Below are 22009 nucleotides of genomic sequence, written 5' to 3' on the forward strand. Positions count from 1 at the left end.
AGAAATGTCACCTTTTGGCCCAGAGATGTGGGAGATGGCACAGAAATGGTAGGTGGCGACCACAGGGGTTTGGACCTGAGCTGTTCCTATGTCCTAAGACCTTCCAAGAGTCTCAAATGCTTGGTCTAACAGCTCAAGCAACTTGAAAAGAAAATGAAAGTTTTGCCATGCCCCCCATTGTAATATATGCTTATTATAGAAACATTCAAAATATAGGGAAGAAAAGGTCACAAAGCAGCCCTTATACTCCTAGCAACGAGATATTACTATTTTTAAAACACGGTTTGATTACTGTGGGGCTTTTTTCCACTTTTTAAAAATTGATTGTAATCATACCAGATCTTCAGTTTAAAAAATGTAACCTCTTCTTTTCTAGGTTACTTGCATAATACAAGAATCCATTTCTGTTGTAAGCCAACAGAAAAGTATAGGATGAAAGCGGAAATTCCCCTTTATTTCTCTTCCCAGAGACAACTCCAGTGATCAGTTTGCTGCCATTCTTCTTCTATTTCTCTAAGTTTAGGCCTACTTTTCCCACTTAATGTAAAATAAACATTACCCAAACTATTCCAAGCTCTGTATAAAAACTTTGTTCAAAGACTGCTTTATATTCCGCTGAGCACAGGCGCCCTATAAAGCATCTCCTTTTTGTTGGCTACAAATCACTAATCACTCTGGAACCCACCAAAGAAAGCAAAGCCAGCAGGTGGTCAAAGAGAAACCCACCGAGGTTATAGGCATATATCGATTTTGTGTGTGTCACAACAATTGGGGGGGAAAACAAAGAAAAATCATTCTCAAAATGAGGACCCTGATTCACATTTAATCAAGTTTTTGTTTTTCTTTTTTAAATGTTTCTATCCTCGGTAGTAGAAAATGAGAAAATGTTCTACTCTTTATTGTGTTTGCAAATTTTGGTGCCTTGGGCAAGCCACCAGTGCTTTAGTTGTAATGAGTTTTGTTCTTTGTCTGCTCTAGACCTTGACATGAGTGCCTTGAAGATAGAAATGGTGTGTATTTATCTTTTTAGCCCTGTGTCTGTTGTGAAGCTAGCAGTAGGCCCTCAGTAAATATTCGTGGAATGAAAGGATGGGTGGAGGAAGTAACCCAAGTGCCCATGATGGGTGAAGAGAGAAACAAACTGTGGTGAATACCTACGATGAAATGTTATTCAGCCTGAAAAAAGGACATTCTGACACATGTTACAACATGAACAGACCGTGAGGTAATTATGCTCAGTGAAATAAGTCAGTCACAAAAAGAAAAATACTGTCTGAGTCCACTTATAGGAGGTAACTACAGTCTTCAAATTCATTGAGACAGGAAGTAGGAGGGCTGTTTCCAGGGGTCTGGGAGGAGGTGGGAATGGGAAGCTTTTGGAAAATTACAGGTTCTGCTCTCTTCCCCTTCCCTCATCCTGCCTTGGTTGGTCCACAGCCAGGCACTGTGTGTTTATCAAAGCTCTCCAGGGGATCCTCATGTGCGGCCAGAGCTCACAAGACCCGGTGATGCCCAACAACCCTCTGGGCCAGGTGACCATGAGTAGGGGCCACAGGCATGGCCTGAGCTCTCAGGAATAGCCGCCGGGCTCAGGATCCCCTTCACAGTGAAGGGTAGGCCGCCCTAGAAGTGTCACAATTAAAGCCTCTAATTTTGGAACAGAGGAGCTATTGAAGAGAAGAGCGATACTGAACTCTCAGAAACGGTTCTTACTTCTCCCACGCTGCCTCTTTAGCTAGAGACATCTGCTTCCATCCCCGCAGGACGCAGGGATCCTGAGGCCCTCTGTTTCCTTGAAACCAGCCTGCTTACTCGAAACAGCTTTTGCTTGGCTGCCATTTGATTTGATGGAACGGTGCTCTACCCAGGGGGACAAAAATGAGGACTGTGGGCTTTGCAAATAAAAATAACTAAATTAAGGGCTCACATTTTTCCAGCCACACTTGTGAACTTGAGGCCCATGTCTGCAATGACATGTATGAATGAGTACTGCTGACATCTCTGTACCCTCTGTCCTAATTTCTTTTTATTTTTATCTATCTATATTTCTTTTTTTTTTTGGCTGTGCAGCGTTGTATGCGGGATCTTAGTTCCCTGACCAGGGATCAATCCCGTGCCCCCTGCAGTGGAAGTGTGGAGTCCTAACCACTGGACCGCCAGGGAATTCCCTCTATCTTTCTTTCCATCCATCTATCTTTCTATCTATCTACCAATTAAAATGCTTATTGCTCATCCACGGTGAAATGTTTACTTCTGATTTTTTTTAAATTTTTGTTGAAATATAGTTGATTTTCAATGTCGTGTTAGTACCAAGTATACAGCAAAGTGATTTTTATATATGTATATATGTATAGATATATATTCTTTTTCAGATTCTTTTCCCTTATAGGTTATTACAAGATATTGAGTATAGTCCCCTGTGCTATACAGTAGGTCCCTGTTGGTTATCTATTTTATTTCTAGTACTGTGTATATTTTAATCCCAAACTCCAAATTTATTACCACCCCCCCAGATTTTAAGGATGAAAAGTGGCTTCATAAAGCCTGCCCCCAAACTTCTCATCACCTCTCCCCATTTCCTCTTACTTTCGGGGCATGTAGGAGGCTCTGCTCTCAGACAGTGAAAGGGAAGATGGTTGAGTTATAAACTCTTCCAAGGTCTGTTTCAACTCTGATGTTCTAAACTCTGCTCCTTCTAAACAAGGAACTCTGTTTAATTTTTAACCTGGGGTTTCTTGAATTCTTAAGGTAATGTGTCTTGAAGGGGTCTATATACCTAAAAAGCATAAAAACTTTTAATTTTTAACCTGGGGTTTCTTGAATTCTTAAGGTAATGTGTCTTGAAGGGGTCTATATACCTAAAAAGCATAAGAATCTTCTTGGAGGTCTGTGAGTTCTCCCGTTTTTGGCGGTGAAAGCATCTGGTATACGGTAGGTGCCCAGCGCGTGGTGATTTCGCTGAACTGCCAGTTTTTTTGTGGTGGAAAATTCTCCTGTCCTTCCACGTCAAGGAGATGTCTCTCCTCTTCCACTCTTTGTGGCTGAGGAGGGAGGCAGAAGAGTTTACGAGGGAGTTGGGATCAGAACAGGAAATTCCTGAGAGGACCACTGCATTACATGAATTGAAGTAAAACATGGTCCTCTAAAGTAAAACAGCCTCCAAACACCTTTGCTCTAAACTTCCCGTGATGGTGCCCCGTAAACTTTGACTGATGTCAAAGTACATAATGTAAGAACGTTTTTCTCTTCCATATATAATGTATGGGTGGAGCCAGGTGGATGATGGTTTCCCGGCAGAGCTTTCACAGGCCAGCAGTGATGCAGGTGAACGGTCCCATGCATGCTGGGGAAGGGGAGGGGCGTCCATGAAAGAGCCGGGGGCCCGGGGGACAAGCCAAGTGTTATCTCATTTAATCCTCCAAAACTTCCCGGGCATGAAGTATTCTTATCTCCCTCTTACAGATGAAGACAACAGGCTGGAACAGTTTAATAGCCTGCCCGGTAAGGCTGTAGCCATGTGGGAGGCTCCCACAGATTTGGGCTCCAATCCTGCTTTACCACTTACTGATCATGTTACCTCAGGCACATTGGTTAAATTCACAGCCTTAAGTTTCCTCTTTATCAGTAAAATGGGACAATGGTGGTACCTTCCTGGGGCAGAGCCTGCAGGCCGGCCCCTTCTCTAGAATTAAAACTGTGCTTTCATGATTTTTTTATTCTAAATTTTTGGGGTTTTTTTATTTTAAATTTTTATACAATTTTTAAAGGTTACTTTCCATGTGCAGTTATAAAATATTGGCTATATCCCCATGTTGTACAATACATCCTTGAGTCTACCTTACATCCAATAGTTTGTACCTCCCACTCCCCCACCCCTATATTGCCTGTCCCTCCACCCCACTGGTAACCACTAGTTTATCCTCTGTATCTGTGGATCTGCTTCTTTTTTGTTGTATTCACTCGTTTGTTGCATTTTTTAGATTCCACTTATAAGTGAGATCATACAGTATTTGTCTTTCTCTGTCTGACTTACTTCACTTAGCATAATGCCTCCATTCATATGGCTCCAAATGGCAAAATTTCATTCTTTTTCATGGCTGAGTAATAGTCCATTGTATATGTATACACCACATCTTCTTTATCCATTCATCTGTTGATGGACACTTAGGGCCTTCCATATCTTGGAACTTGTAAATAATGCTGCTATGAACACTGGGGTGCATGTATCTTTTCAAATTAGTGTTTTTGATTTTTTTCAGATATATCCCCAGAAGTGGGATTGCTGGATCATACTGTAGTCCTATTTTTAGTTTTTTGAGAAACCTCCGTACTGTTTTCTGCAGTGGCTGCACCAATTTACATTCCCACCAACAGCGTAGGATGGTTCCCTTGTCTCCACACCCTCACCAACATTTGTTGTTTGTGTTCTTTTTGATGATAGCCATTCTGACAGGTGTGAGGTGATAGCTCATTGTGGTAAAACTGTACTTTTTGATGTGGAACGGCCATCAACATTAAAGGCTGCCTTTCTCATCTTGCCTTGTAGCAAAGTGTGCCCATGACTACATTTTAGCAAATATGATAAGAGCAAATAGCAAGAACATCTTCTAGCACCTGTCCTTAAAAGGCAGCTGGCACGTGCCCATCGCTGCGGTTACTTCTCCCTTCTCTTCCTTCTCCTCCTTTCTTGTTCCCTAACCTTTCCTGCTGGCTGCAATGTAGTCATGATGGCTGGAACTGGAGCAGCTATTTTGGACTGAGAAGATGAGTCTCCAACATACACAGGGTGGCTTTGGTGTAAGGCCCTGTGTCTCACAGGTATCCTCTGATTCCTTGGCTTATCAGGAGGAATAATCCACTCGACTTGGCCAGCCTGAGTTGGGAAGGCAAAAGACCCTCTGGAATGGCTGCTTTGTTCGTGCCCTGCAGGGCCAGAGCAGGCTCAGAGGGAATAGAAAACGAGGGACTCGTCTTTACTGCCCCAGGTTTAGCTGCCTGACCTGGTACTGTACTTGGGATGCCGGGTCCAAAGGCTGGAGTTTGTCCTGATAACCGTGTCTGAGCACTCCCAGTGGAAACCCACTTCCTTCCCCCCAGGAAATGATGGGCTCAGGTGCACTAGTTAACACAGACACAGAAGGGAAGGTCCAGCTGCAATCTTCTCCAGCATCCCTCCCTCCCCTCCATCTCTGCTGCTTCACCAGCCTGTCTTTTCACTGCCAGGGGCTGTTTGGAGAGGACATGGGGTTGGAATTCCTATTTCAGAGACTTTGCTCCATCTTTGGGGCTGGCACAAAGTTCTTTAGAGTGACTTTTTCAAAAACAAAAATCAGATGAGGCCACTTCCATGCTTAAACCTATCCACTGTCTTCCCATGGTAATTAGGTAAAATTTGAAATCGTTTCCTTGTCTGAAAGACTGATTATTTTTGTTGATTTCTCACCACCACTCCCTTTGTTCTTTTCTCACTTCCTTAAAATCAGCAAGTTCTTTTCTGCCTCAGGGCGTTTGCACTTGCGACACCCTCTGTCTGGAATGCACTCCTTCTCAACATTTAGTCTCAGGGAGCCCTCTCCAGACCAGTGATCACTGCTTCAATATTCCCCACTGATTTCCTGCGTACTTATCATAATCCATACTTATTTCGTTAGCTTATCTTCTTGTTTGTATACTGTCTGTCTCTCTAACCAGAGGGTAAGCCCCACGAGTGCAGGGACCTTGTAGGGCAGGGAGGGTGATGCTCATCTCATAGAACTCTTGTGCACATGAGACGTGATGGTGTATATGAACCAGCTGGCACACAGAATTTTTTTGGGGGTAATTATGCTCTAAACATATGTTTGAAATCTAATTATTCATCTTTTATTTTATTTCCCATGTTTTATCTCACAGAGATAGAGACTGCCAAAAGATCAGGGAGGCATTCAGGAATGCATTTATCTCTAAGGACCCCTGCAGTGCGACAGAGGAAGACTACCACCCACTGATGAAGCTGGTGAATCCAACTGTGCCTTGTGACAAGGTAACTGGGTCAAGTTATGGATTTAAAAACTGAAGATAAAAGTCAAAGGGAAGAGGTCACGGGACCACTTTTTTTTTTTTTTATTGCGGTACGCGGGCCTCTCACTGCTGTGGCCGCTCCCGTTGCGGAGCACAGGCTCCGGACGCGCAGGCTCAGCGGCCATGGCTCACGGGCCCAGCCGCTCCGCGGCATGTGGGATCCTCCCAGACCAGGGCACGAACCCGTGTCCCCTGCATCGGCAGGTGGACTCTCAACCGCTGCGCCACCAGGGAAGCCCATGGAACCACATTTTGACCAGGATGAGGGAAGAGGAAAATCTGTATATTAGGATGTAGGCATGGTTGGCAGGGAGGGAGCTTGGGGTCCATTGGGAGACCAGGATGTCATTGGGATTTAGAACATCTGGGGACTGGAGGTAAGAGAGAGAACTGGGGACAGAGAAAGAGGAAAGGAGAGTCGGACAAAAGTCAGGCAAAACAAACCTAACACAAACCCCAACCCAATCCAAACAAAAATAATCCACCTTATAGAACTGCAAAGCTCTCCCTGACCTCCAATGATGACGATGATGACGACAATGCCATTTTGCATTTGCTGAGGGCCTTTTCTTGCTTCCAAATGACTTTCTGAACCTTTATCCTGTTAGGTTTTCACAGTCAACTTGTGGAATAGGTAGGTCAGACATCAGCAATCCCATTTCACTAGAGAGAAAACTGAGGCTTGGCAAGTTTAGGTGACCAGTGATTACTCAAGTTTGATGGTCTTGAAAGTGACCAGTTGAAATGTAAATGACCCAAGATTTAGAGCCATAGAGGCCTGGGTTTTAATACATTAATTATACTGGAAAAGGTCTGTAATGGAGTGCATCTTTTCTAAAGTCAGTGTTTAGGGTGAAAATTCAATGTGCCCCAAATCATCTTCACGAAGCCCTTAAGACAGCCACACATTACAGTCTCCTCCCATTGTTAGAGCTGGAGCGACTATGGAGCTCCGGGGTGTACACCGAGCCCAAAGCCCAACACAGAGTAGCTGCTGGTAAATCATCACCAGGGGACACTGGCTGAATAAGTGACTGCCCACAGACACAGGACAAACACCATATTTGCATTGTCTCATTTCATCTCAGCATCTCAGGACTTCCTTACAATTATTATCAATACCTTTTACAGATGGGGAAAGTGAGGCTTAGCAATTCTTTGGTTGTCCAAGGTCAGACAGCCAGTGAGCAGTGATGCTGGGTTTCATAAGGCAGCATAACTCCACGGCCCCGGCTTCAAACCTCCACTGCCTCCTACTAAGAATGAGTAGATTCCATGGAAGAGAAGATTGTTCTGAAATTTGACTTTCTGCACCTTTACAAGGGACCCTGCAAAAACTCACTATATTTGTTCTTTTCCCTTTTTTGTAAGGAGATAGGGGAATTTCGGGGAAAAAAGCAGGGGTTATGGAGCTGTTTAAGAATCAAAGGGCACTTCTCCCAGAAAATAGCACTTAGAAAAAATTGTTTTGCCGAGAACTTTAGGAATTTGGGACTACCTAATGCCTCCCCCAGATGTGTTTGGAGCTTAGGTTTATTATAAGATTTTGATCAGTGGCTTTCAGACTTTTTTCCCTGCAATCCAGAATAATAACTTCATTTTACATCATGACCTAGAGAACACACACACACACACACACACACACACACCCTCCACACATGTACTCTCTCTCATTCTCACACACAGAGATCCGTGAAACCCGCAACACCTACTCTTACTATAGGTGATTTATTCTGATGTTTCCTATGTTTTCTTTCATTTAAAAAGATGCAAATTCGGTGGAGTTTTTTTGACTTAGTAAATTGATCTCAATAATAGATTGTCTTTATTCTCTCTTAGACAGTCTTTTGGAGCAAAACCAAGGAGTTGGCGCATCAGTACACGAAGGTCCAGCGAGAGCTGTTCACCCTGGAAGACACACTGCTGGGTTACATTGCGGATGACCTTAACTGGTGCGGAGATACAGGCTCTTATGGTGAGGATCTGGTCCACTTGGGGTCGCCTGGGGACATGCAGGGTGCAGGAGCCCTGAGCTCTGCTAGGGATCCCAGAAGATAAGTGTGGAGGAAGGAGCCACAGGTGCCCACCCTGATGGCATCTATACCCTTAATGACAACTGAGGCTCATGTAAAACAGAATTCTGTAGACCAACTCATGTTTTCTAGAAAAATTGACTTCAGAGTTTAGGGCTGTTCATGCTTCCTGATTCCCTCCTTTCTGAGTGCAAGAGTAGCCTGCTTCTGAATTGTTGGTGTTTTACTTTCTATAAGGGCATCATTCAGGACCAAAGAATTCTAGAACAGAATGAGGACTCCGAGGGAACCAGGCCAAAGTCCTTGTTCCACAGAACAGCCATAGGGACCACATGCTGGGCTTCTCTGTGTCTAGGGCCAGTGTGTGGCTTTGCCATTGATCAGAGGTCACCTTCCTTGCCCAGAAAGACCCAGAACACCTCACTGTGGGGAGATGTTTTCTACTGAGAAAGCCCGATTGAGATCATTTCACTTCTTTTTTTCTCTTTTTATTTATAATGTGGATATTTTTACTTTATATAGTTTTATTCTTATTTTTATTGCTTTTGACTATTTAAAAAAACTTATTGCAGTAGCTTCTTCAACCCAGATTTGCATTATTTCCAATTGCAAAAAAGATGTACTCTTTTTTTTTTTTTTTTTTTCTTTTTTTGCGGTACGCAGGCCTCTCACTGTTGTGGCCTCTCCCATTGCAGAGCACAGGCTCCGGACGCGCAGGCTCAGCAGCCATGGCTCACGGGCCCAGCCGCTCCGTGACATGTGGGATCTTCCCGGACCGGGGCACGAACCCACATCCCCTGCATCGGCAGGTGGACTCTCAAACACTGCGCCACCAGGGAAGCCCAAGATGTACTCTTAATTGAAAAATACTTGCATATACAGAAATGCATCAAAGTAAAAAGTAAAAATTCCATTTCCCCCAATCCTCAATTTTCATGCTCCTTCCCAGAGGGGGACTGTTGTCAACAATTTGGTACATACCCTGCATTTCCCTGCGCTTATATAAATACATACAGATCTTCCTTATGTCCCCATAAACCCATCATAAGTTGAAAATATCATAAGTCAGGAATGCGTTTAATCCACCTAGCCTACTGAACATCGTAGCTTAGCCTAGCCTACCTTAAATGTGCTCAGAACACTTCCATTAGCCTATAGTTGGGCAAAGTCACCTAACGCAAAGCCTATATTATAATGTTGAATAGCTTATGTTATTTGTTGAATACTGTACTGAAAGTGAAAAGCAGAATGGTTGTCTGGGTGTAGAGTGGTTGTATGTGTCTTGGTTATTTACCCGCTGGCTGGCGTGGCTGCCTGGGAGCTGAGGCTCACTGCCGCTGCCCAGCATCACGAGAGAGGATCAGACCCCATATCACCACTCTGAGAAAAGATCAAAATTCAAAATTCAAATTATGGTTTCTACTGAATGCATATTGCTTTTACACTGTCAAAAAGTTGAAAAATCCTAAACCCAAGCATCGCAAGTCGGGGACAGTCTGTATATTTGAAATGTACACATGCTGTTTTGCAACTTGCTTTATTCATTTTAAATTGGTAGGTATAAATACAGCCATATTTTTTAAAAAGGCCTCATCTTATGTGCTCTATGGACATATCATAATTTATCTGAACAACCTCCGAATGATGCACACTTAGGTTTTTCAGATGTTTTTGCTGTTACAACCACCATCGCAAGGAGCACTTTTGTACACGCACATGAGTGCACACACACACAGGCATGCTTGTGGAAGTATTTCTGAAAGATAAATGTCTACGGGTGGAATTTCAGTGTGGAATAAATTGTGGTGGAAAGTGACAAATTGTTATTCGAAAGGTGGTAACAATTTATACTCTCAAAATATATGAGATAATCTGTTTACCCAGACCCTCACCAACACTGGACATTAATACTTTAAAAAATGTCTTGCCATTTTGATAAAGAAATAATACCTCGGCTTATTTTTGCATTTCTTTTGCTGTGAAGCTGAGTATATTTGTATATTTAATGGTGGATATTTCTATTTCTATTGTAAACTGGCAGTTCATATATATTAACCCTTTTTATTGGGATGTCTATTATTTTCTTATTTATAGAAGTTCAATATAAATTAACAATAGTAGTTACTGCTTATGAGCCGTTGTTCTATGTGCTGTATGAATATTCACCCATTTAATCCTTCACAACCCCTGTGATGATCTCATTGTACAAAGGAGGAGTCTGAGGCACAGGGCTGTTAAGTAGGTTGCCGGCTAGTGAGTGGCAGAGCTGGGAGAGACCCACGATTACTGGCTGTAGAGCTCGTGTTCTTAACCACGTGTCATCCTGCCTGTTTTCTGGCACAAAGGTGGCAAATCTATTTTTCTCAGTTTCTGTTTTTTTGCTAATACTGTTTATATTGTCTTTTGCCACGCAGAAATGCAACAAATCTGTCTATCCTTTCCTATTTGGCTGTTGGGTTCCATATTTTGCTTAAATTCTTCTTACTCAAGATTGGAGAGTTTTCTATATTTTCATCTAGTGTTTTTATTTTGTAACTTTTCAATTAATCTTTAATCCAGACTCTTTGCACCTAGAAATATGGCATATAAATATATCTCTCCATTTACTCTTTTTCTTTTTGGTTAACTTTTATAGTTTTTGCCATATTTCTTGCTTTCCTTTTTAAATTTCCCTTATTGCAAGTTAGCTTTTCAAGGTCATTCATTTAACCCTTTTAGCTTAAATGTATTTCCTATAAACTTTGCTTTATTTTTCAATATACCACGTCAGTTCTTTCTTAGAAAGGATTGGAAAAATAAAAAAATCTATTTCTCATCAGTTTACCTTTTAGAGCTCTTTATTTTTGCTTTCTATTCAACTGAATCCTGTATAGGTTGTTTTATTCTGTCTACTTCCTTCTCCTTTGGCCTCAATTTTTATTGATTTTAACCTCTTTTCCTTATTTTATTTGCTGTCTTTCTGGTTCCTAATTTTTATATTTTAATTGTTCTATTGTCTGGCTTAAACACTTTTTCCTTAATTTTTTTCTACCTTGGTTTTGCCTTGTTTACTTGTTTTATTATGAAAGTCATAGTTTCTGTTATAAGCTTCTAATCTCTCCCTTTTTTTAACTTCTTATTCTGCTTTTTTTATATACTTAATTTATCTTACTTTATTGTAAAGTTTCTCTCCTTTTCTTTTTCTCTGTGATGTTCAAATTTTATTTAATGGGCAGGTGGCAAGGGGGAGCATCCTTGTGGGGAGAGGGTAGGTGAAACTCAGAGACTTCTCTCCAGATATGGTTGTGAAGATAAAAGAGCTTTATGTTCATGAAAACCTATGAACAGGGGCACCCTTGTAGCACCTTACAAAATTATGTTCATTTCATCATCGTCAGCATTTTTGCATCTATTGGAGATGATTCAAATTTATCTTTTGACTCCGCAGTAATTATTTACATCTGTACATGGATTTTTTTCCTAATTTGTACTGTTTTGTTTTTAATGCATTTAATTATTATAAAAACTCCCAGGATTACTTCCTCATCCCCGGAAGTGTTTCTGATCTAGAACTTTCTTTCTGGTCATTGGCAGTCAAGCCCACGTCTGTGGTTATATTATTTTACTGCGGCTGCCGTAACGAGGTACCACATATTGGGTGGCATTAAAACAATAGAAACTTATTTTCTCACGGTTCTGGAGGCTAGAAGTCCTAGATCAAGGTGTTGGCTGGGCTGTGCTCTCTCTGAAGGCTCCAGGGGAGAGTCCTTGGCCTCTTCTAGCTTCTGGTGTTTGCTGGCAACCCTTGGTGCTCCTTGTTTCACGCCAGTCCCTGCCTCCATCTTCACATGGCTGTCTTCTCCCTGTGCATCTTGTGCTTGTCTGTCTCTGTGACCAAACTTCCCTTTCTTATAAGAAGAGCAGTCTTATTGGATTAGGACCCACCCACCCTAATGATCTCATTTTGACCTGATTACATCTGCAAACACCCTTTTCCAAAAAAAAGATCACATTCCCAGGTACTGGGGGTTAGGGCTTCAACATATCTTTTGGGGGTACACGATTCAACCTAAAACAAAGTGGAAGTAGAAAGATGGGTATTTGTGCAGGGTCAGCTGTACGCGTACCCACAGCGGAAGTAGGTGGCTGCCGCATGCCTGACCTCTGGGATACCAAGAGAGGGTTCCAGGGCTTCTCACCCCGCACTTCCCCTACCTGCTGGATGATGCAAAGTTGAGGTGAGACAATCCCAGACTCTGCCTTCATTCTTACTCCATCCTCTTCTGCCATTCCCAATCTGTCACCAACTAGTCATTTACCTATAGCAGTTCATCCTTTCTTTCCTGTGCCTGTTACAACTGCCTGAATCCAGATCACTAACGCCCCCTCCTTTCTTGCTGGACTGTTGTCGGATCCCAACTGCTCACCCCTGACCCCTTTAGGTCAGCCTCCGTCTGGACACCACAATGGAATTGTTTCTGTCTCTTACTTAAAACCCAAATAGCTCTGTTTGCCTCTAAGATACAGTCGGAATTCCTTGGCCTGGCCTGGCCTTTGTCTTTCATATGCCTCATCTTCCATCTATCCCCTCCTTATCCCTTCTACTCTGGCGGTACAAATCTAAACCCGGTGCCTTTGCACATGCTCTCTCGGCATGGAGCCCCTTTCTCTAGCGCGTCTGTCTGAAGACTTCTATTCATCCTGCAAAACCAAGTTCAACGTCAACCTTCCCACATGGTGCTGCACACCACCCCCAACCCAAGTTGCTCTTTCTCTGATTTATTTGATTATAGTAGATTATGTGGCCTCTGAAGGCAGGCCCTTTATCTAATTCATCTCTCTATCTCCAGGGCCTAACGCTCAATAAATGTTTGTGTAGTCAAATGCAATGGATAAAGCAAATGTGATATATATATATATATACATATATATGTATATATATATGTATGTACATATATGTGTATATGTATATATATGTGTATATATATGTACGTATATATATGTAAATACACACACACAATGGAATATTATTCAACCTTTAAAAAGAAGGAAATCCCATAATTTGTGACAACACTGTGAAACTGGAGAACTTTATGCTAAGTGAAATAAATCAGACAGAAAAAGACAGATACTGCATGGTATCACTTATATGTGGAATCAAAAAAAAAAAGGTGGAACTCATAAAGACAGAGCAGATAAGTGGTTTCCAGAGGCTGGAAAGTGGAGGAAATAGGGAGAAGTTGGTAAAAGGGTACAAATTTTCATTTATAAGACAGATAAGATCTGAGAATCTAAGGTGTAACATGGTGACTATAACTGTTAACTCTGTATTGTGTAATTGAAATTTGCTAAGAGAGTAAAACTTCAAAGTTCTCATCAAAAAAAAAATAGAATATGAGGTGATAGACATATTAATTAACTTGATGGAGAATCTTTTCACAATGTGTATGCATATCAAATCATTACACTGTACCATTTAATTATCTTACAATTTGATTTGTCAATTATACCTCGATAAAAAAATTAAAAAAAATAAATGCTGGTGCGTTAAAGCAGATATCCTTGGAAGAAGTATCACAGAAACTATGTGTTCATGCCTTATGTCTGTGGTTCCTCACTGACAGCTAAGCCTGTCTGGATGGGGCGAGTATAGAAAGACTCTGAGGGCATCTGAGCCTAAGGGTGTGGAGACAGAAGGTGGTGGGGGAGGAAATTATCTCTAATTCTTCCTGGAAGCGGAAATAATACGGGGGGGCTTGTCTCTGTCAGATGAACTTTTGCTGTAATTTCCCAGAATGATGACTCAAAGCTGGTCACTGTGTTCCTGTCTGGGATTTGGAGGGTAAGGTAAGGACTTGGAAGGGATTCAGGGGGCACTTAGTTAAATTGGGTTGAGATGTGTCCATTCTCCATCCTCCATCTTGGCAGGGATGCCACTGGAAAGCAGCTCCACTGGGATCCAATAGCCCGCGAAGAACAGAGATCAATTATACCTTTTCTTTTCCACTTTAATTACTTTTCTGTAAACTATGTCTTTTAGAAATGAACTATCAATCTTGTCCACACTGGAAGAAAGACTGCAGCAACAACTTTGTTTCTGTATTCTGGGACTTGGTGTCCAAAAGGGTAAGTATCACAAGTGAAATTCTAGAATCTTGGAGACCAAAGAGCTTAAGAGGTCATCCAGTAAGTGGTTGGTTTTAACTCATTTGGGTCACAGATCATTTTAGAAACAGAAGTTTAGTATTCTTTCCTCAGAAAAATGTTCATAAGCACATGCTAGAATATTTTCATGTGTAATTTGTGGGCATTCGTGGAAGGTCGCTGAGCTCTATTTGAAGACTTCTTGCTCTTATCCATTTTTTGGCTTTGGTTGCCCATCTCTGGGTTTTTTAAATCCTCTGATCCTGGTATTGGCCAATCTTAGGTTCCTGTGACAGTCTTAATAATCTACATTTGCAGACCGTTTACTGTGTGCCAGGCACAGTCCTCAGGTCTTTACATGGATTAAAATCTTTCATCCTCACCGGAACCCTATGAAGTAGGCACCATGAGTATCACATCCATTTTATAGGTGACAAAATGGAGGTGCAGGTAAATAAGCCTTCTACTAAATGTACACAGGAAGTGGCAGATCTAGGTGTTTATCCAAATTGTCTGACTCCAGATCCAGAATCCAGGCTGGGAAATACCATCCTCCCCGCTATCTATTTCTGACCCCACTCTAAGCTGTCTTTGTGCATATTTATCTTTCTTGTAAGTTGCTTATTTGTAAGCGGACAAGGGAAAAAAAGGGAAAGAAAGGAAGAAAGGAAAGAAATGAATGGAAAACACGGGAGAAAATGAAACTACGCTACTTAGAATTCTCCAAAATTAAACTCAGACATCAGAGGAGCTGGGCGAAGTGAGAACTCACATATGTTAAGTGCATATTCATGACAAGTCCTGGGCCAGTTGTGTCACCTGTGTCATTTTGTTTAGTCATCACAACAGGTGGCACGAGAAGGTACAAATGTCCACGTTCCAGGTGAGGAAACTTAAGAGGTTAAGTGACTCATTCAAAGTCAATGGGCTAGTGAATAGCAGAGCTGAGAGCCTCACCTACCTTAAGGAGGTTCAGGTAAACCCTGGTATGGTTTACCTGAATGCATTCCTTTAACAAATATTTGTAGAGTACCTACTGTGTGCTGTGAAAATCAGAGGCACTGCAGAGTTTTTGGTTGTCGTTGTTTGTTTGCTTTTCCTGAGAATAGTTTCTATTCATGTTATCGCTCTGTGATCTGTTTGGTGGCAGTGCTGTTGCTGAAAACGTTGAAAGCCAAGTCACATTTTGTATGTGTCAAGCGCCTACCTGTGTTCCTCACACTGTCCTTGGAGCCAGGAGCACAGGAAAATGAAGGAAGGTGCTCTACCATTGTGAGCTCCCCTGGGACTGCACCTTTATCTCGGCCAAGTTCTCATAGCTAGATGGATGTAAATGGGCTTCTTTCATCCGACTTGATCTTTTCTTTTTCTGACACCAGAGGCAGTGCTGCTTGGTGGTTTGGATCCCCCCGCCCCCTCCGTCTCCCCCGCAACCCCCCCACCGGCTCATTTCCTTGCTTCCAAGTGATGTGACCTTGGGGCAAACTGACCCAAGATTTACTCTGCGGGGGCTGTTGAGACTTACATAGGACAGGGTTAGTGCTTGACACCCATTCTGCTGGGTTAGCACTTGTGATTGATAGTAATCGGGCCTCTGTCCTCTGCTCATCACCCCCAGGAGAAAGACCGACACCACACAGGATTTTCACAATTCCCTTTCAAATTGTTCAGTAGTGTTTTATCTCCTGCGGAATAAAGGCCAGATTCCTTGGCAAAGCATTCATGGCCCTCTGTGAACTCACTAATCTACCTAGCTTCAGCATCCACTGAAGTTTTCCCCCAAACATCACTCCTCTCGCAAGCTCCTGGGCCTTTTGGTTTGCGTCTGCCTCGACCTCTACCGGGCAGAATCTGATTCATCCTTCAGGACTTGGCTTCTGTTGTCCTGGGTTCTTCCATACTCTCCATCGCAGAGTATTTGGACCTCTTGCCTCCCCTTTCCCTTGCCTCTTCTCCATGCGTGGATTCTCCCTGGGTGCCCTAGCTGCCAGGCTCCAGCGCTGCAGTGGCGAGCGGGACAGCCTGGCTCACAGCTCTCACAGAACTCTCGGTACCGGTGGCTAACCCCGCGTTAAGCTCAACCTCACAATGCGGTATAGTTGTATAATGTGTGAAGGAGACCTGAGCTAGTCCCAGGGATCTGGATGCGCCTCCTGGAGGAAACAAGTATATTGCTTAGTTTTAAAACCCCTTGCTCAAAAATATACACTCATCCATTCCCCGTTTCTCTTTATGCCTTTGCAGGTTTCAGTGTCACCATGTCTCCACGGTTTCTTTTTTCTTGACATTTTCTTTTTTCTTTCTTCATTTCTTTTACTCCTTACGTGTCTACTCTGCTCCCACAAAATGAAATGTGCAGTGTCTACAGTGCATGGCCCCAAGAAAGTGCTTTTACCTTCCTCCTTCCTCCTTATGTTGCTCTTAGTCATCCGGACTTCCACCTTTTTTTTTTTTTTTCTTTTTTTTTTTGGCCGCACTACGTGGCATGTAGGATCTTAATTCCCTGACCAGGGATCGAACCCACACCCGCTGCATTGGAAGCACTGAGTCTTAACCCCTGGACTGCCAGGGGGGTCCCTGGACTTCCACCTTCTGAACCACCAATTTAGCAGTGATGATGTTGAACTTCATTGTTCAGACACAGATTGTAGCAACTGCTTCCAGAAAACTCTCATGGGAAGCATAATCCCTCCAATGGCTTGGGATGAAAATTACACAGATCTGGCCTGACCAAGCTAGAGCCATACAGGCCGTTCCTCCTTCACCAGATGATGCTAAGAGCTGTTTGGGATGGAAGTGCTGGGGCGTGACACTTAAGTTTGCATGCTGAGGAATGGTGTTTCTGTTCTTAAGTTTGCAGAAAATGCCTGTGGTGTGGTCCAGGTGGTGCTCAATGGATCCATCAGTAACGCCTTTGATAGAAAGAGGTACTTATTTCTTTGCATCTTATTTGTAAGGGTTAGCACAGTCTCCTATTGACCAATTCATCTTTAGAAGAATATGCTTTTCATGTTGAAGGTCAGTACTGAATCCGGGCTAAAAAAGGTAAAATGTTTGTATTCTATGGTGAGCTTTGTCTTTCGAAGTCAACACTTTTGTCTGGTTTCTCCATTGTTTAAAATCCTCCAAAAGTCCTAATGGTCCTTGCACGTGTCCAGCTCCTCCTCTTGGCTTTACGACGCCTGCTATAATCTTCTCAGCTCTCTCTCCCATGACACTCCATCCTGCCCATTTTCCACCTTTGTTCACGCTGCTCCCCCATATGACCTGGCCCCTCCTTCCTTCTGACTGTCTAAAGTCTTACCATCCACGAAGATCTGCCCGACTCCTCTCTCCTCCCTGGACGGTATGAATCCCAAGTCAGCAGTAAGTCTACTATTGGGAACAGCAGGAGCTCTGCTGGGCGTTTGACCTTCATTACCTCTTTGCAGACAGTGTCAGTGGTTTATTATAGTGGTTAAAAGTGGGGACTCCAGAGGTCATGACATCTCACCTATGTGACCTTAGCAGGGCCCCTGTAGTATGTATGTACCTGAGGAGGTGCTGGTGATATGAAGATTAACTGGGATAATGTATGAAAAATGCTGAGCCCTGTGCCTGACAGAGAAAGTGCTGGATGAGTATCAGTTATTGTCCTCTCCTTTGTTTTTTATTTTTTTATTAATTTTTAAAAATTATTTAATTTATTTTTGGCTGCGTTGGGTCTTTGTTGCTGCGCGGGCTTTCCCTAGTTGCGGCGAGTGGGGGCTACTCTTCGTTGTGGTGCACGTGCTTCTCATTGCAGTGGCTTCTCTTGTTGTGGAGCACGGGCTCTAGGCACGCAGGCTTCAGTAGTTGTGACACGTGGGCTCAGTAGCTGTGGCTTGCGGGCTCTAGAGTGCAGGCTCAGTAGTTGTGGCACACGGGCTTATTTGCTCCACGGCATGTAGGATCTTCCCGGACCAGGGCTCGAACCCGTGTCCCCTGCATTGGCAGGCAGATTCTTAACCACTGTTCCACTAGGGAAATTCCATATTTTTAATTAATTTTTCTTAGAGTAGAGTTGCTTTACAATGTTGTGTTAGTTTCTGCTGTACAGCAAAGTGAATCAGTTATACATATAAATATACCCACTCTTTTTTAGATTTCCTTCCCATTTAGGTCACCACAGAGCACTGAGTAGAGTTCCCTGTGCTATACAGTAGGTTCTCATTAGTTATCTATTTTATACATAGTAGTGTATATATGTCAGTCCCAATCTCCCAGTTCGTCCCACCCCACCTTCCCCCGCTTGGTAACCATAAGTTTGTTCTCTACTTCTGTGACTCTATTTCTGCTTTGCAAATAAGTTTATCTGTACCATTTTTCTAGATTCCACATCCACTCCTTTAACCACTGACTCTGGTCACACTCGTGCTTTCCTTCTCTAACACCCTTCCATACTTAGAGTTTTTACCAAGTTGATTACCTTTCCAGTCTCTCTTCTTCAGTCTTTCCCCAGATAAGTCTGATTGAGAGGAGGGAGCATGTATTAATGTGCCCCAGGCACTCCACGTGTCCCAAATTAATTTTCTTTCTCTCCTCTTTCAATGTTTAATTCCACCAAGAGACATTTGTCCTTCTGTCTTCTTCTGACCCCAACCTTGTAGGTTTATGGGTACAAGTGTTAACATTCCAGAATTTTGTAATCTGATATTAGGGATCCAAGTACTTGTAACAGGAGTTGTAGAGACTAGTGGGGAGAGTTTAAGGCTGGGGTTAGAGCAGGACATCGGGGTCTTTCAACGATGTGCTTCTCAGACTCAGATAGTGAGTTGATCACCCGGCAATTGTTCGGCTGCAGGTGCTGATTCAGCAGGTGGTGGTGGGCAGAGATTCTGCAGGTCTAATGAGCTCATTACGTTGGTCTAAGGCCCACTCTTGGAATAGCAAGTACTTAAAGAATCAACATCAATGTACAGATTAAGAATCTTCTTTTGAGAATCTTACTCATTTAGGGTCACACTGAATGAGTAAAGATGCCTGATTTTAATGCAAATCATGGATCACATCCAAAGGGTAAGTTCTAACCAATGGCACCCTGCCTGTTGGCTTTTCGCAGGGGCTGTGGATGCCTGAAAAATTTAGTCTGGGGTTAACAATGTTCTTTGTCTCTTCCATCTTAGCACTTTTGGACGTGTGGAAGTCCATAACTTGAATCCAATGAAGGTTCATACACTACAGGCTTGGGTGATCCATGACCTTGGAAAATTTCCCAGGTATATGTTACTACCTTGTACCCATATATTCTCAGGGTTATTTCAGGAATCAGTCCATGAAAGAGTCCACAGTCACAGAAATGCATTGAGAAAGGACTGGCTCAGGAAATGAATGGGGCCTTACTCTACATTTACCCCATTCCAACAGTCTCTTAATTTTATTTCCATGGTAGGTATCTATGTAGTTCACACCTTTGGCTCCCCTGCTGACCTGTGAGCTCTTAGAAGCTACCTCTGCTTCACCTCTTTACCCCAGGGCCTTGACCAGGGCCTGCTACCTGGAAGAAACCAAGAGACTCAGGAAATGTTTGTGAGCTCTTGCTATTTTAACATTTTCTTCTTTTTTTTCCCAGTGACTCCTGCTCGGGTTCCTCCATAAATGATCTGAAATGGATTATAATGCAAAGGAATATCAAATTTACTTGCCAGGATAACTACAGGTAATTGATGTCTTCTTGAAGAAGAAATGGCTGTCTAGCCATCCACAGGCATCTTCCCTTGGGCCTTGATGGTGATCTGGGTGGTGACCTATGGTGAACTCTGCTCTTCCCCCAGCTCAGCCCAGAAGGTGTTTCCAGCCAGTGGCCTCCTGCTGTCCGCCTTCCTTCCTCTTTCTCTTCCTTCCACACCTGACTCAAGCAGTTATTTTCCTGTAAAGCTGACCCAGACTTTGAGGGCATCTTTCCTGGTTTCCCACATGAGAGGCCTGACCCAGAACTCATAGCTTTCAGAGGAGTAGAAGCACGTTTTGCCATAGGCAAAGGATTTATAAAATCCTTGTGATTTGGCATAATTTTGCAGGTGAGGTTTCTTTAGTTGGGTCTCAGTGTAGACGTCTAACACTTGGTAAATTGCCAAATGGCAGTTTACCAAGCTTTATCATTTTTTAATGAAAAAATGTAAAATCTTAAAAAAATACTTACCAGTAATACATGTTTATTGGAGAAAAGTTTACATTACGGATAGGTATATATATTTAAAGTCACCTGCAACCCTGTTATCAAAACTGGGACCCCTCTCCCCTCACTATTTTTAAGAAGTTGTGGCCAATACGTAATATAGACAGGGATCTTTGCTAAAAGCATCTTTGGAAATTTTCCCATATGTGATAGCTTGGAACAAGACAGATGCAGAGAGAAAACTTTTCTTAAGGAATGTAGAAGCTGAAACGTTAGGATACTTTTCCCATCACTTCCCTATCACCTCCCTTTCCCACCAACCATGTCAGAAAAACAGAAGGACAGATTCAAAGAACATTCACTGAGGCCTTTGTCTCTCAAATGACCTGAATTCCCCATCAGTCAGCTGGCTTCTCTCTGGAAACTGCCAGAAAATAACAGAAGCCTTCTACAACAGTTAGATGGGAAAACAAACAGAACAAAGGAACAACTATAAAAGAAACATGGCAAACATCTGACCAGGTTAAGTTACTCAAAGATACTTTGCATTGAGAAAATGGAATGCTAAAACCTAGGACAAGATTGGGGAATGTAGATGAGTCGTCCCCAACACTCTTTTATCTCTTTTCTTACATTAAGCATTCCCCATTTTTTTATGAATGGCCCAAACTGCAGGCTCTGGGTAAGCTCATTCATTCTCCACCTGGGAAGAATAATTAAGCAGCATACCTTCCCACCTGGATTTGTATAGTGGCTCACCTAGGAAGACGTGATTCATAAGCCAGCACCTGTCACTCAGAGCACCAGCTCATGTGACCTTAAACTTGGGGATCATATTTGAAATCCCTGTTGTTTTTCTCCACCCATGAGGTCATGATATACTCGGCATGCATCCTTGAATTACCAGGAGCCCTTGTTGTGTCTAAGAGTTCTGTGGCTTTGCAAGCTGCTTGTCTCTAGGGGAGCCCAAAGTGAATGTCATGGATATAGATGTAGACTGTAGTTTAAATCACTCCATCCCAAACATACTTTCCAATTTAGCCAAATTTGTCCCGCTGTTTCAGTGTGATTTTTTTAATAAGCAAACAGAATTGTAATTACATTTACATGGATTAGACCTTCTACTGATTCTATTACCTTTTAATAAATCTCATTACTCAGAGACAAACACGATTGACATATGGCTGTATATCCTTAAAGTCATTTTTTCCATACACACACTCAGTTTTATAAAATATACACAGATTTTCTTTTTTTTCTTTTTTAAATTTTTGCATTGGGTCTTCGTTGCTATGTGTGGGCTCCCTCCTTGCGTGGGCTTCTCATTGTGGTGGCTTCTTTTGTTGCAGAGCATGGGCTCTAGGCGCGCGGGCTTCAGTAGTTGTGGTTCATGGGCTCTAGAGCGCAGGCTCAGTAGTTGTGGCGCACGGGCTTAGTTGCTCTGTGGCATGTAGGATGTTCCCGGACCAGGGATCGAACCCATGTCCCCTGCATTGGCGGCGGATTCCCAACCATTGTGCCACCAGGGATGTCCCCAGAATTTCTTAAGATATGTTTTAACCAGTGGAGTTAAAAGACTACTTTTTAGATTACTTTAAAAAAAACAAACAGTCAGATTGCTTTTTCTGGCTAGTGTGCTCTAGTGGCATATTAAAAA

At 42.7% G+C, this 22009-nt stretch overlaps 1 protein-coding gene across 1 annotated transcript in view; it reads left to right on the forward strand.

Annotated features, from left to right (window-relative positions):
• The window catches only part of CD38 (CD38 molecule), a 41757-nt gene that overhangs the window by 14038 nt on the left and 5710 nt on the right, over positions 1 to 22009 (forward strand). The window contains exons 2-7 of the mRNA XM_089911247.1: positions 5893 to 6022; positions 7900 to 8035; positions 14113 to 14198; positions 17070 to 17143; positions 19361 to 19453; positions 19807 to 19893. Of these exons, the coding sequence (XP_089767373.1) occupies positions 5893 to 6022; positions 7900 to 8035; positions 14113 to 14198; positions 17070 to 17143; positions 19361 to 19453; positions 19807 to 19893 (606 nt within the window). The remainder of the gene's footprint in view (positions 1 to 5892; positions 6023 to 7899; positions 8036 to 14112; positions 14199 to 17069; positions 17144 to 19360; positions 19454 to 19806; positions 19894 to 22009) is intronic.

The sequence above is a fragment of the Delphinapterus leucas genome, chromosome 5 (genome assembly GCF_059928025.1).
Source record: "Delphinapterus leucas isolate spDelLeu-1000000601 "Yukka" chromosome 5, BTC_Dleu_Yukka2, whole genome shotgun sequence".
Classification (NCBI taxonomy): domain Eukaryota; kingdom Metazoa; phylum Chordata; class Mammalia; order Artiodactyla; family Monodontidae; genus Delphinapterus; species Delphinapterus leucas.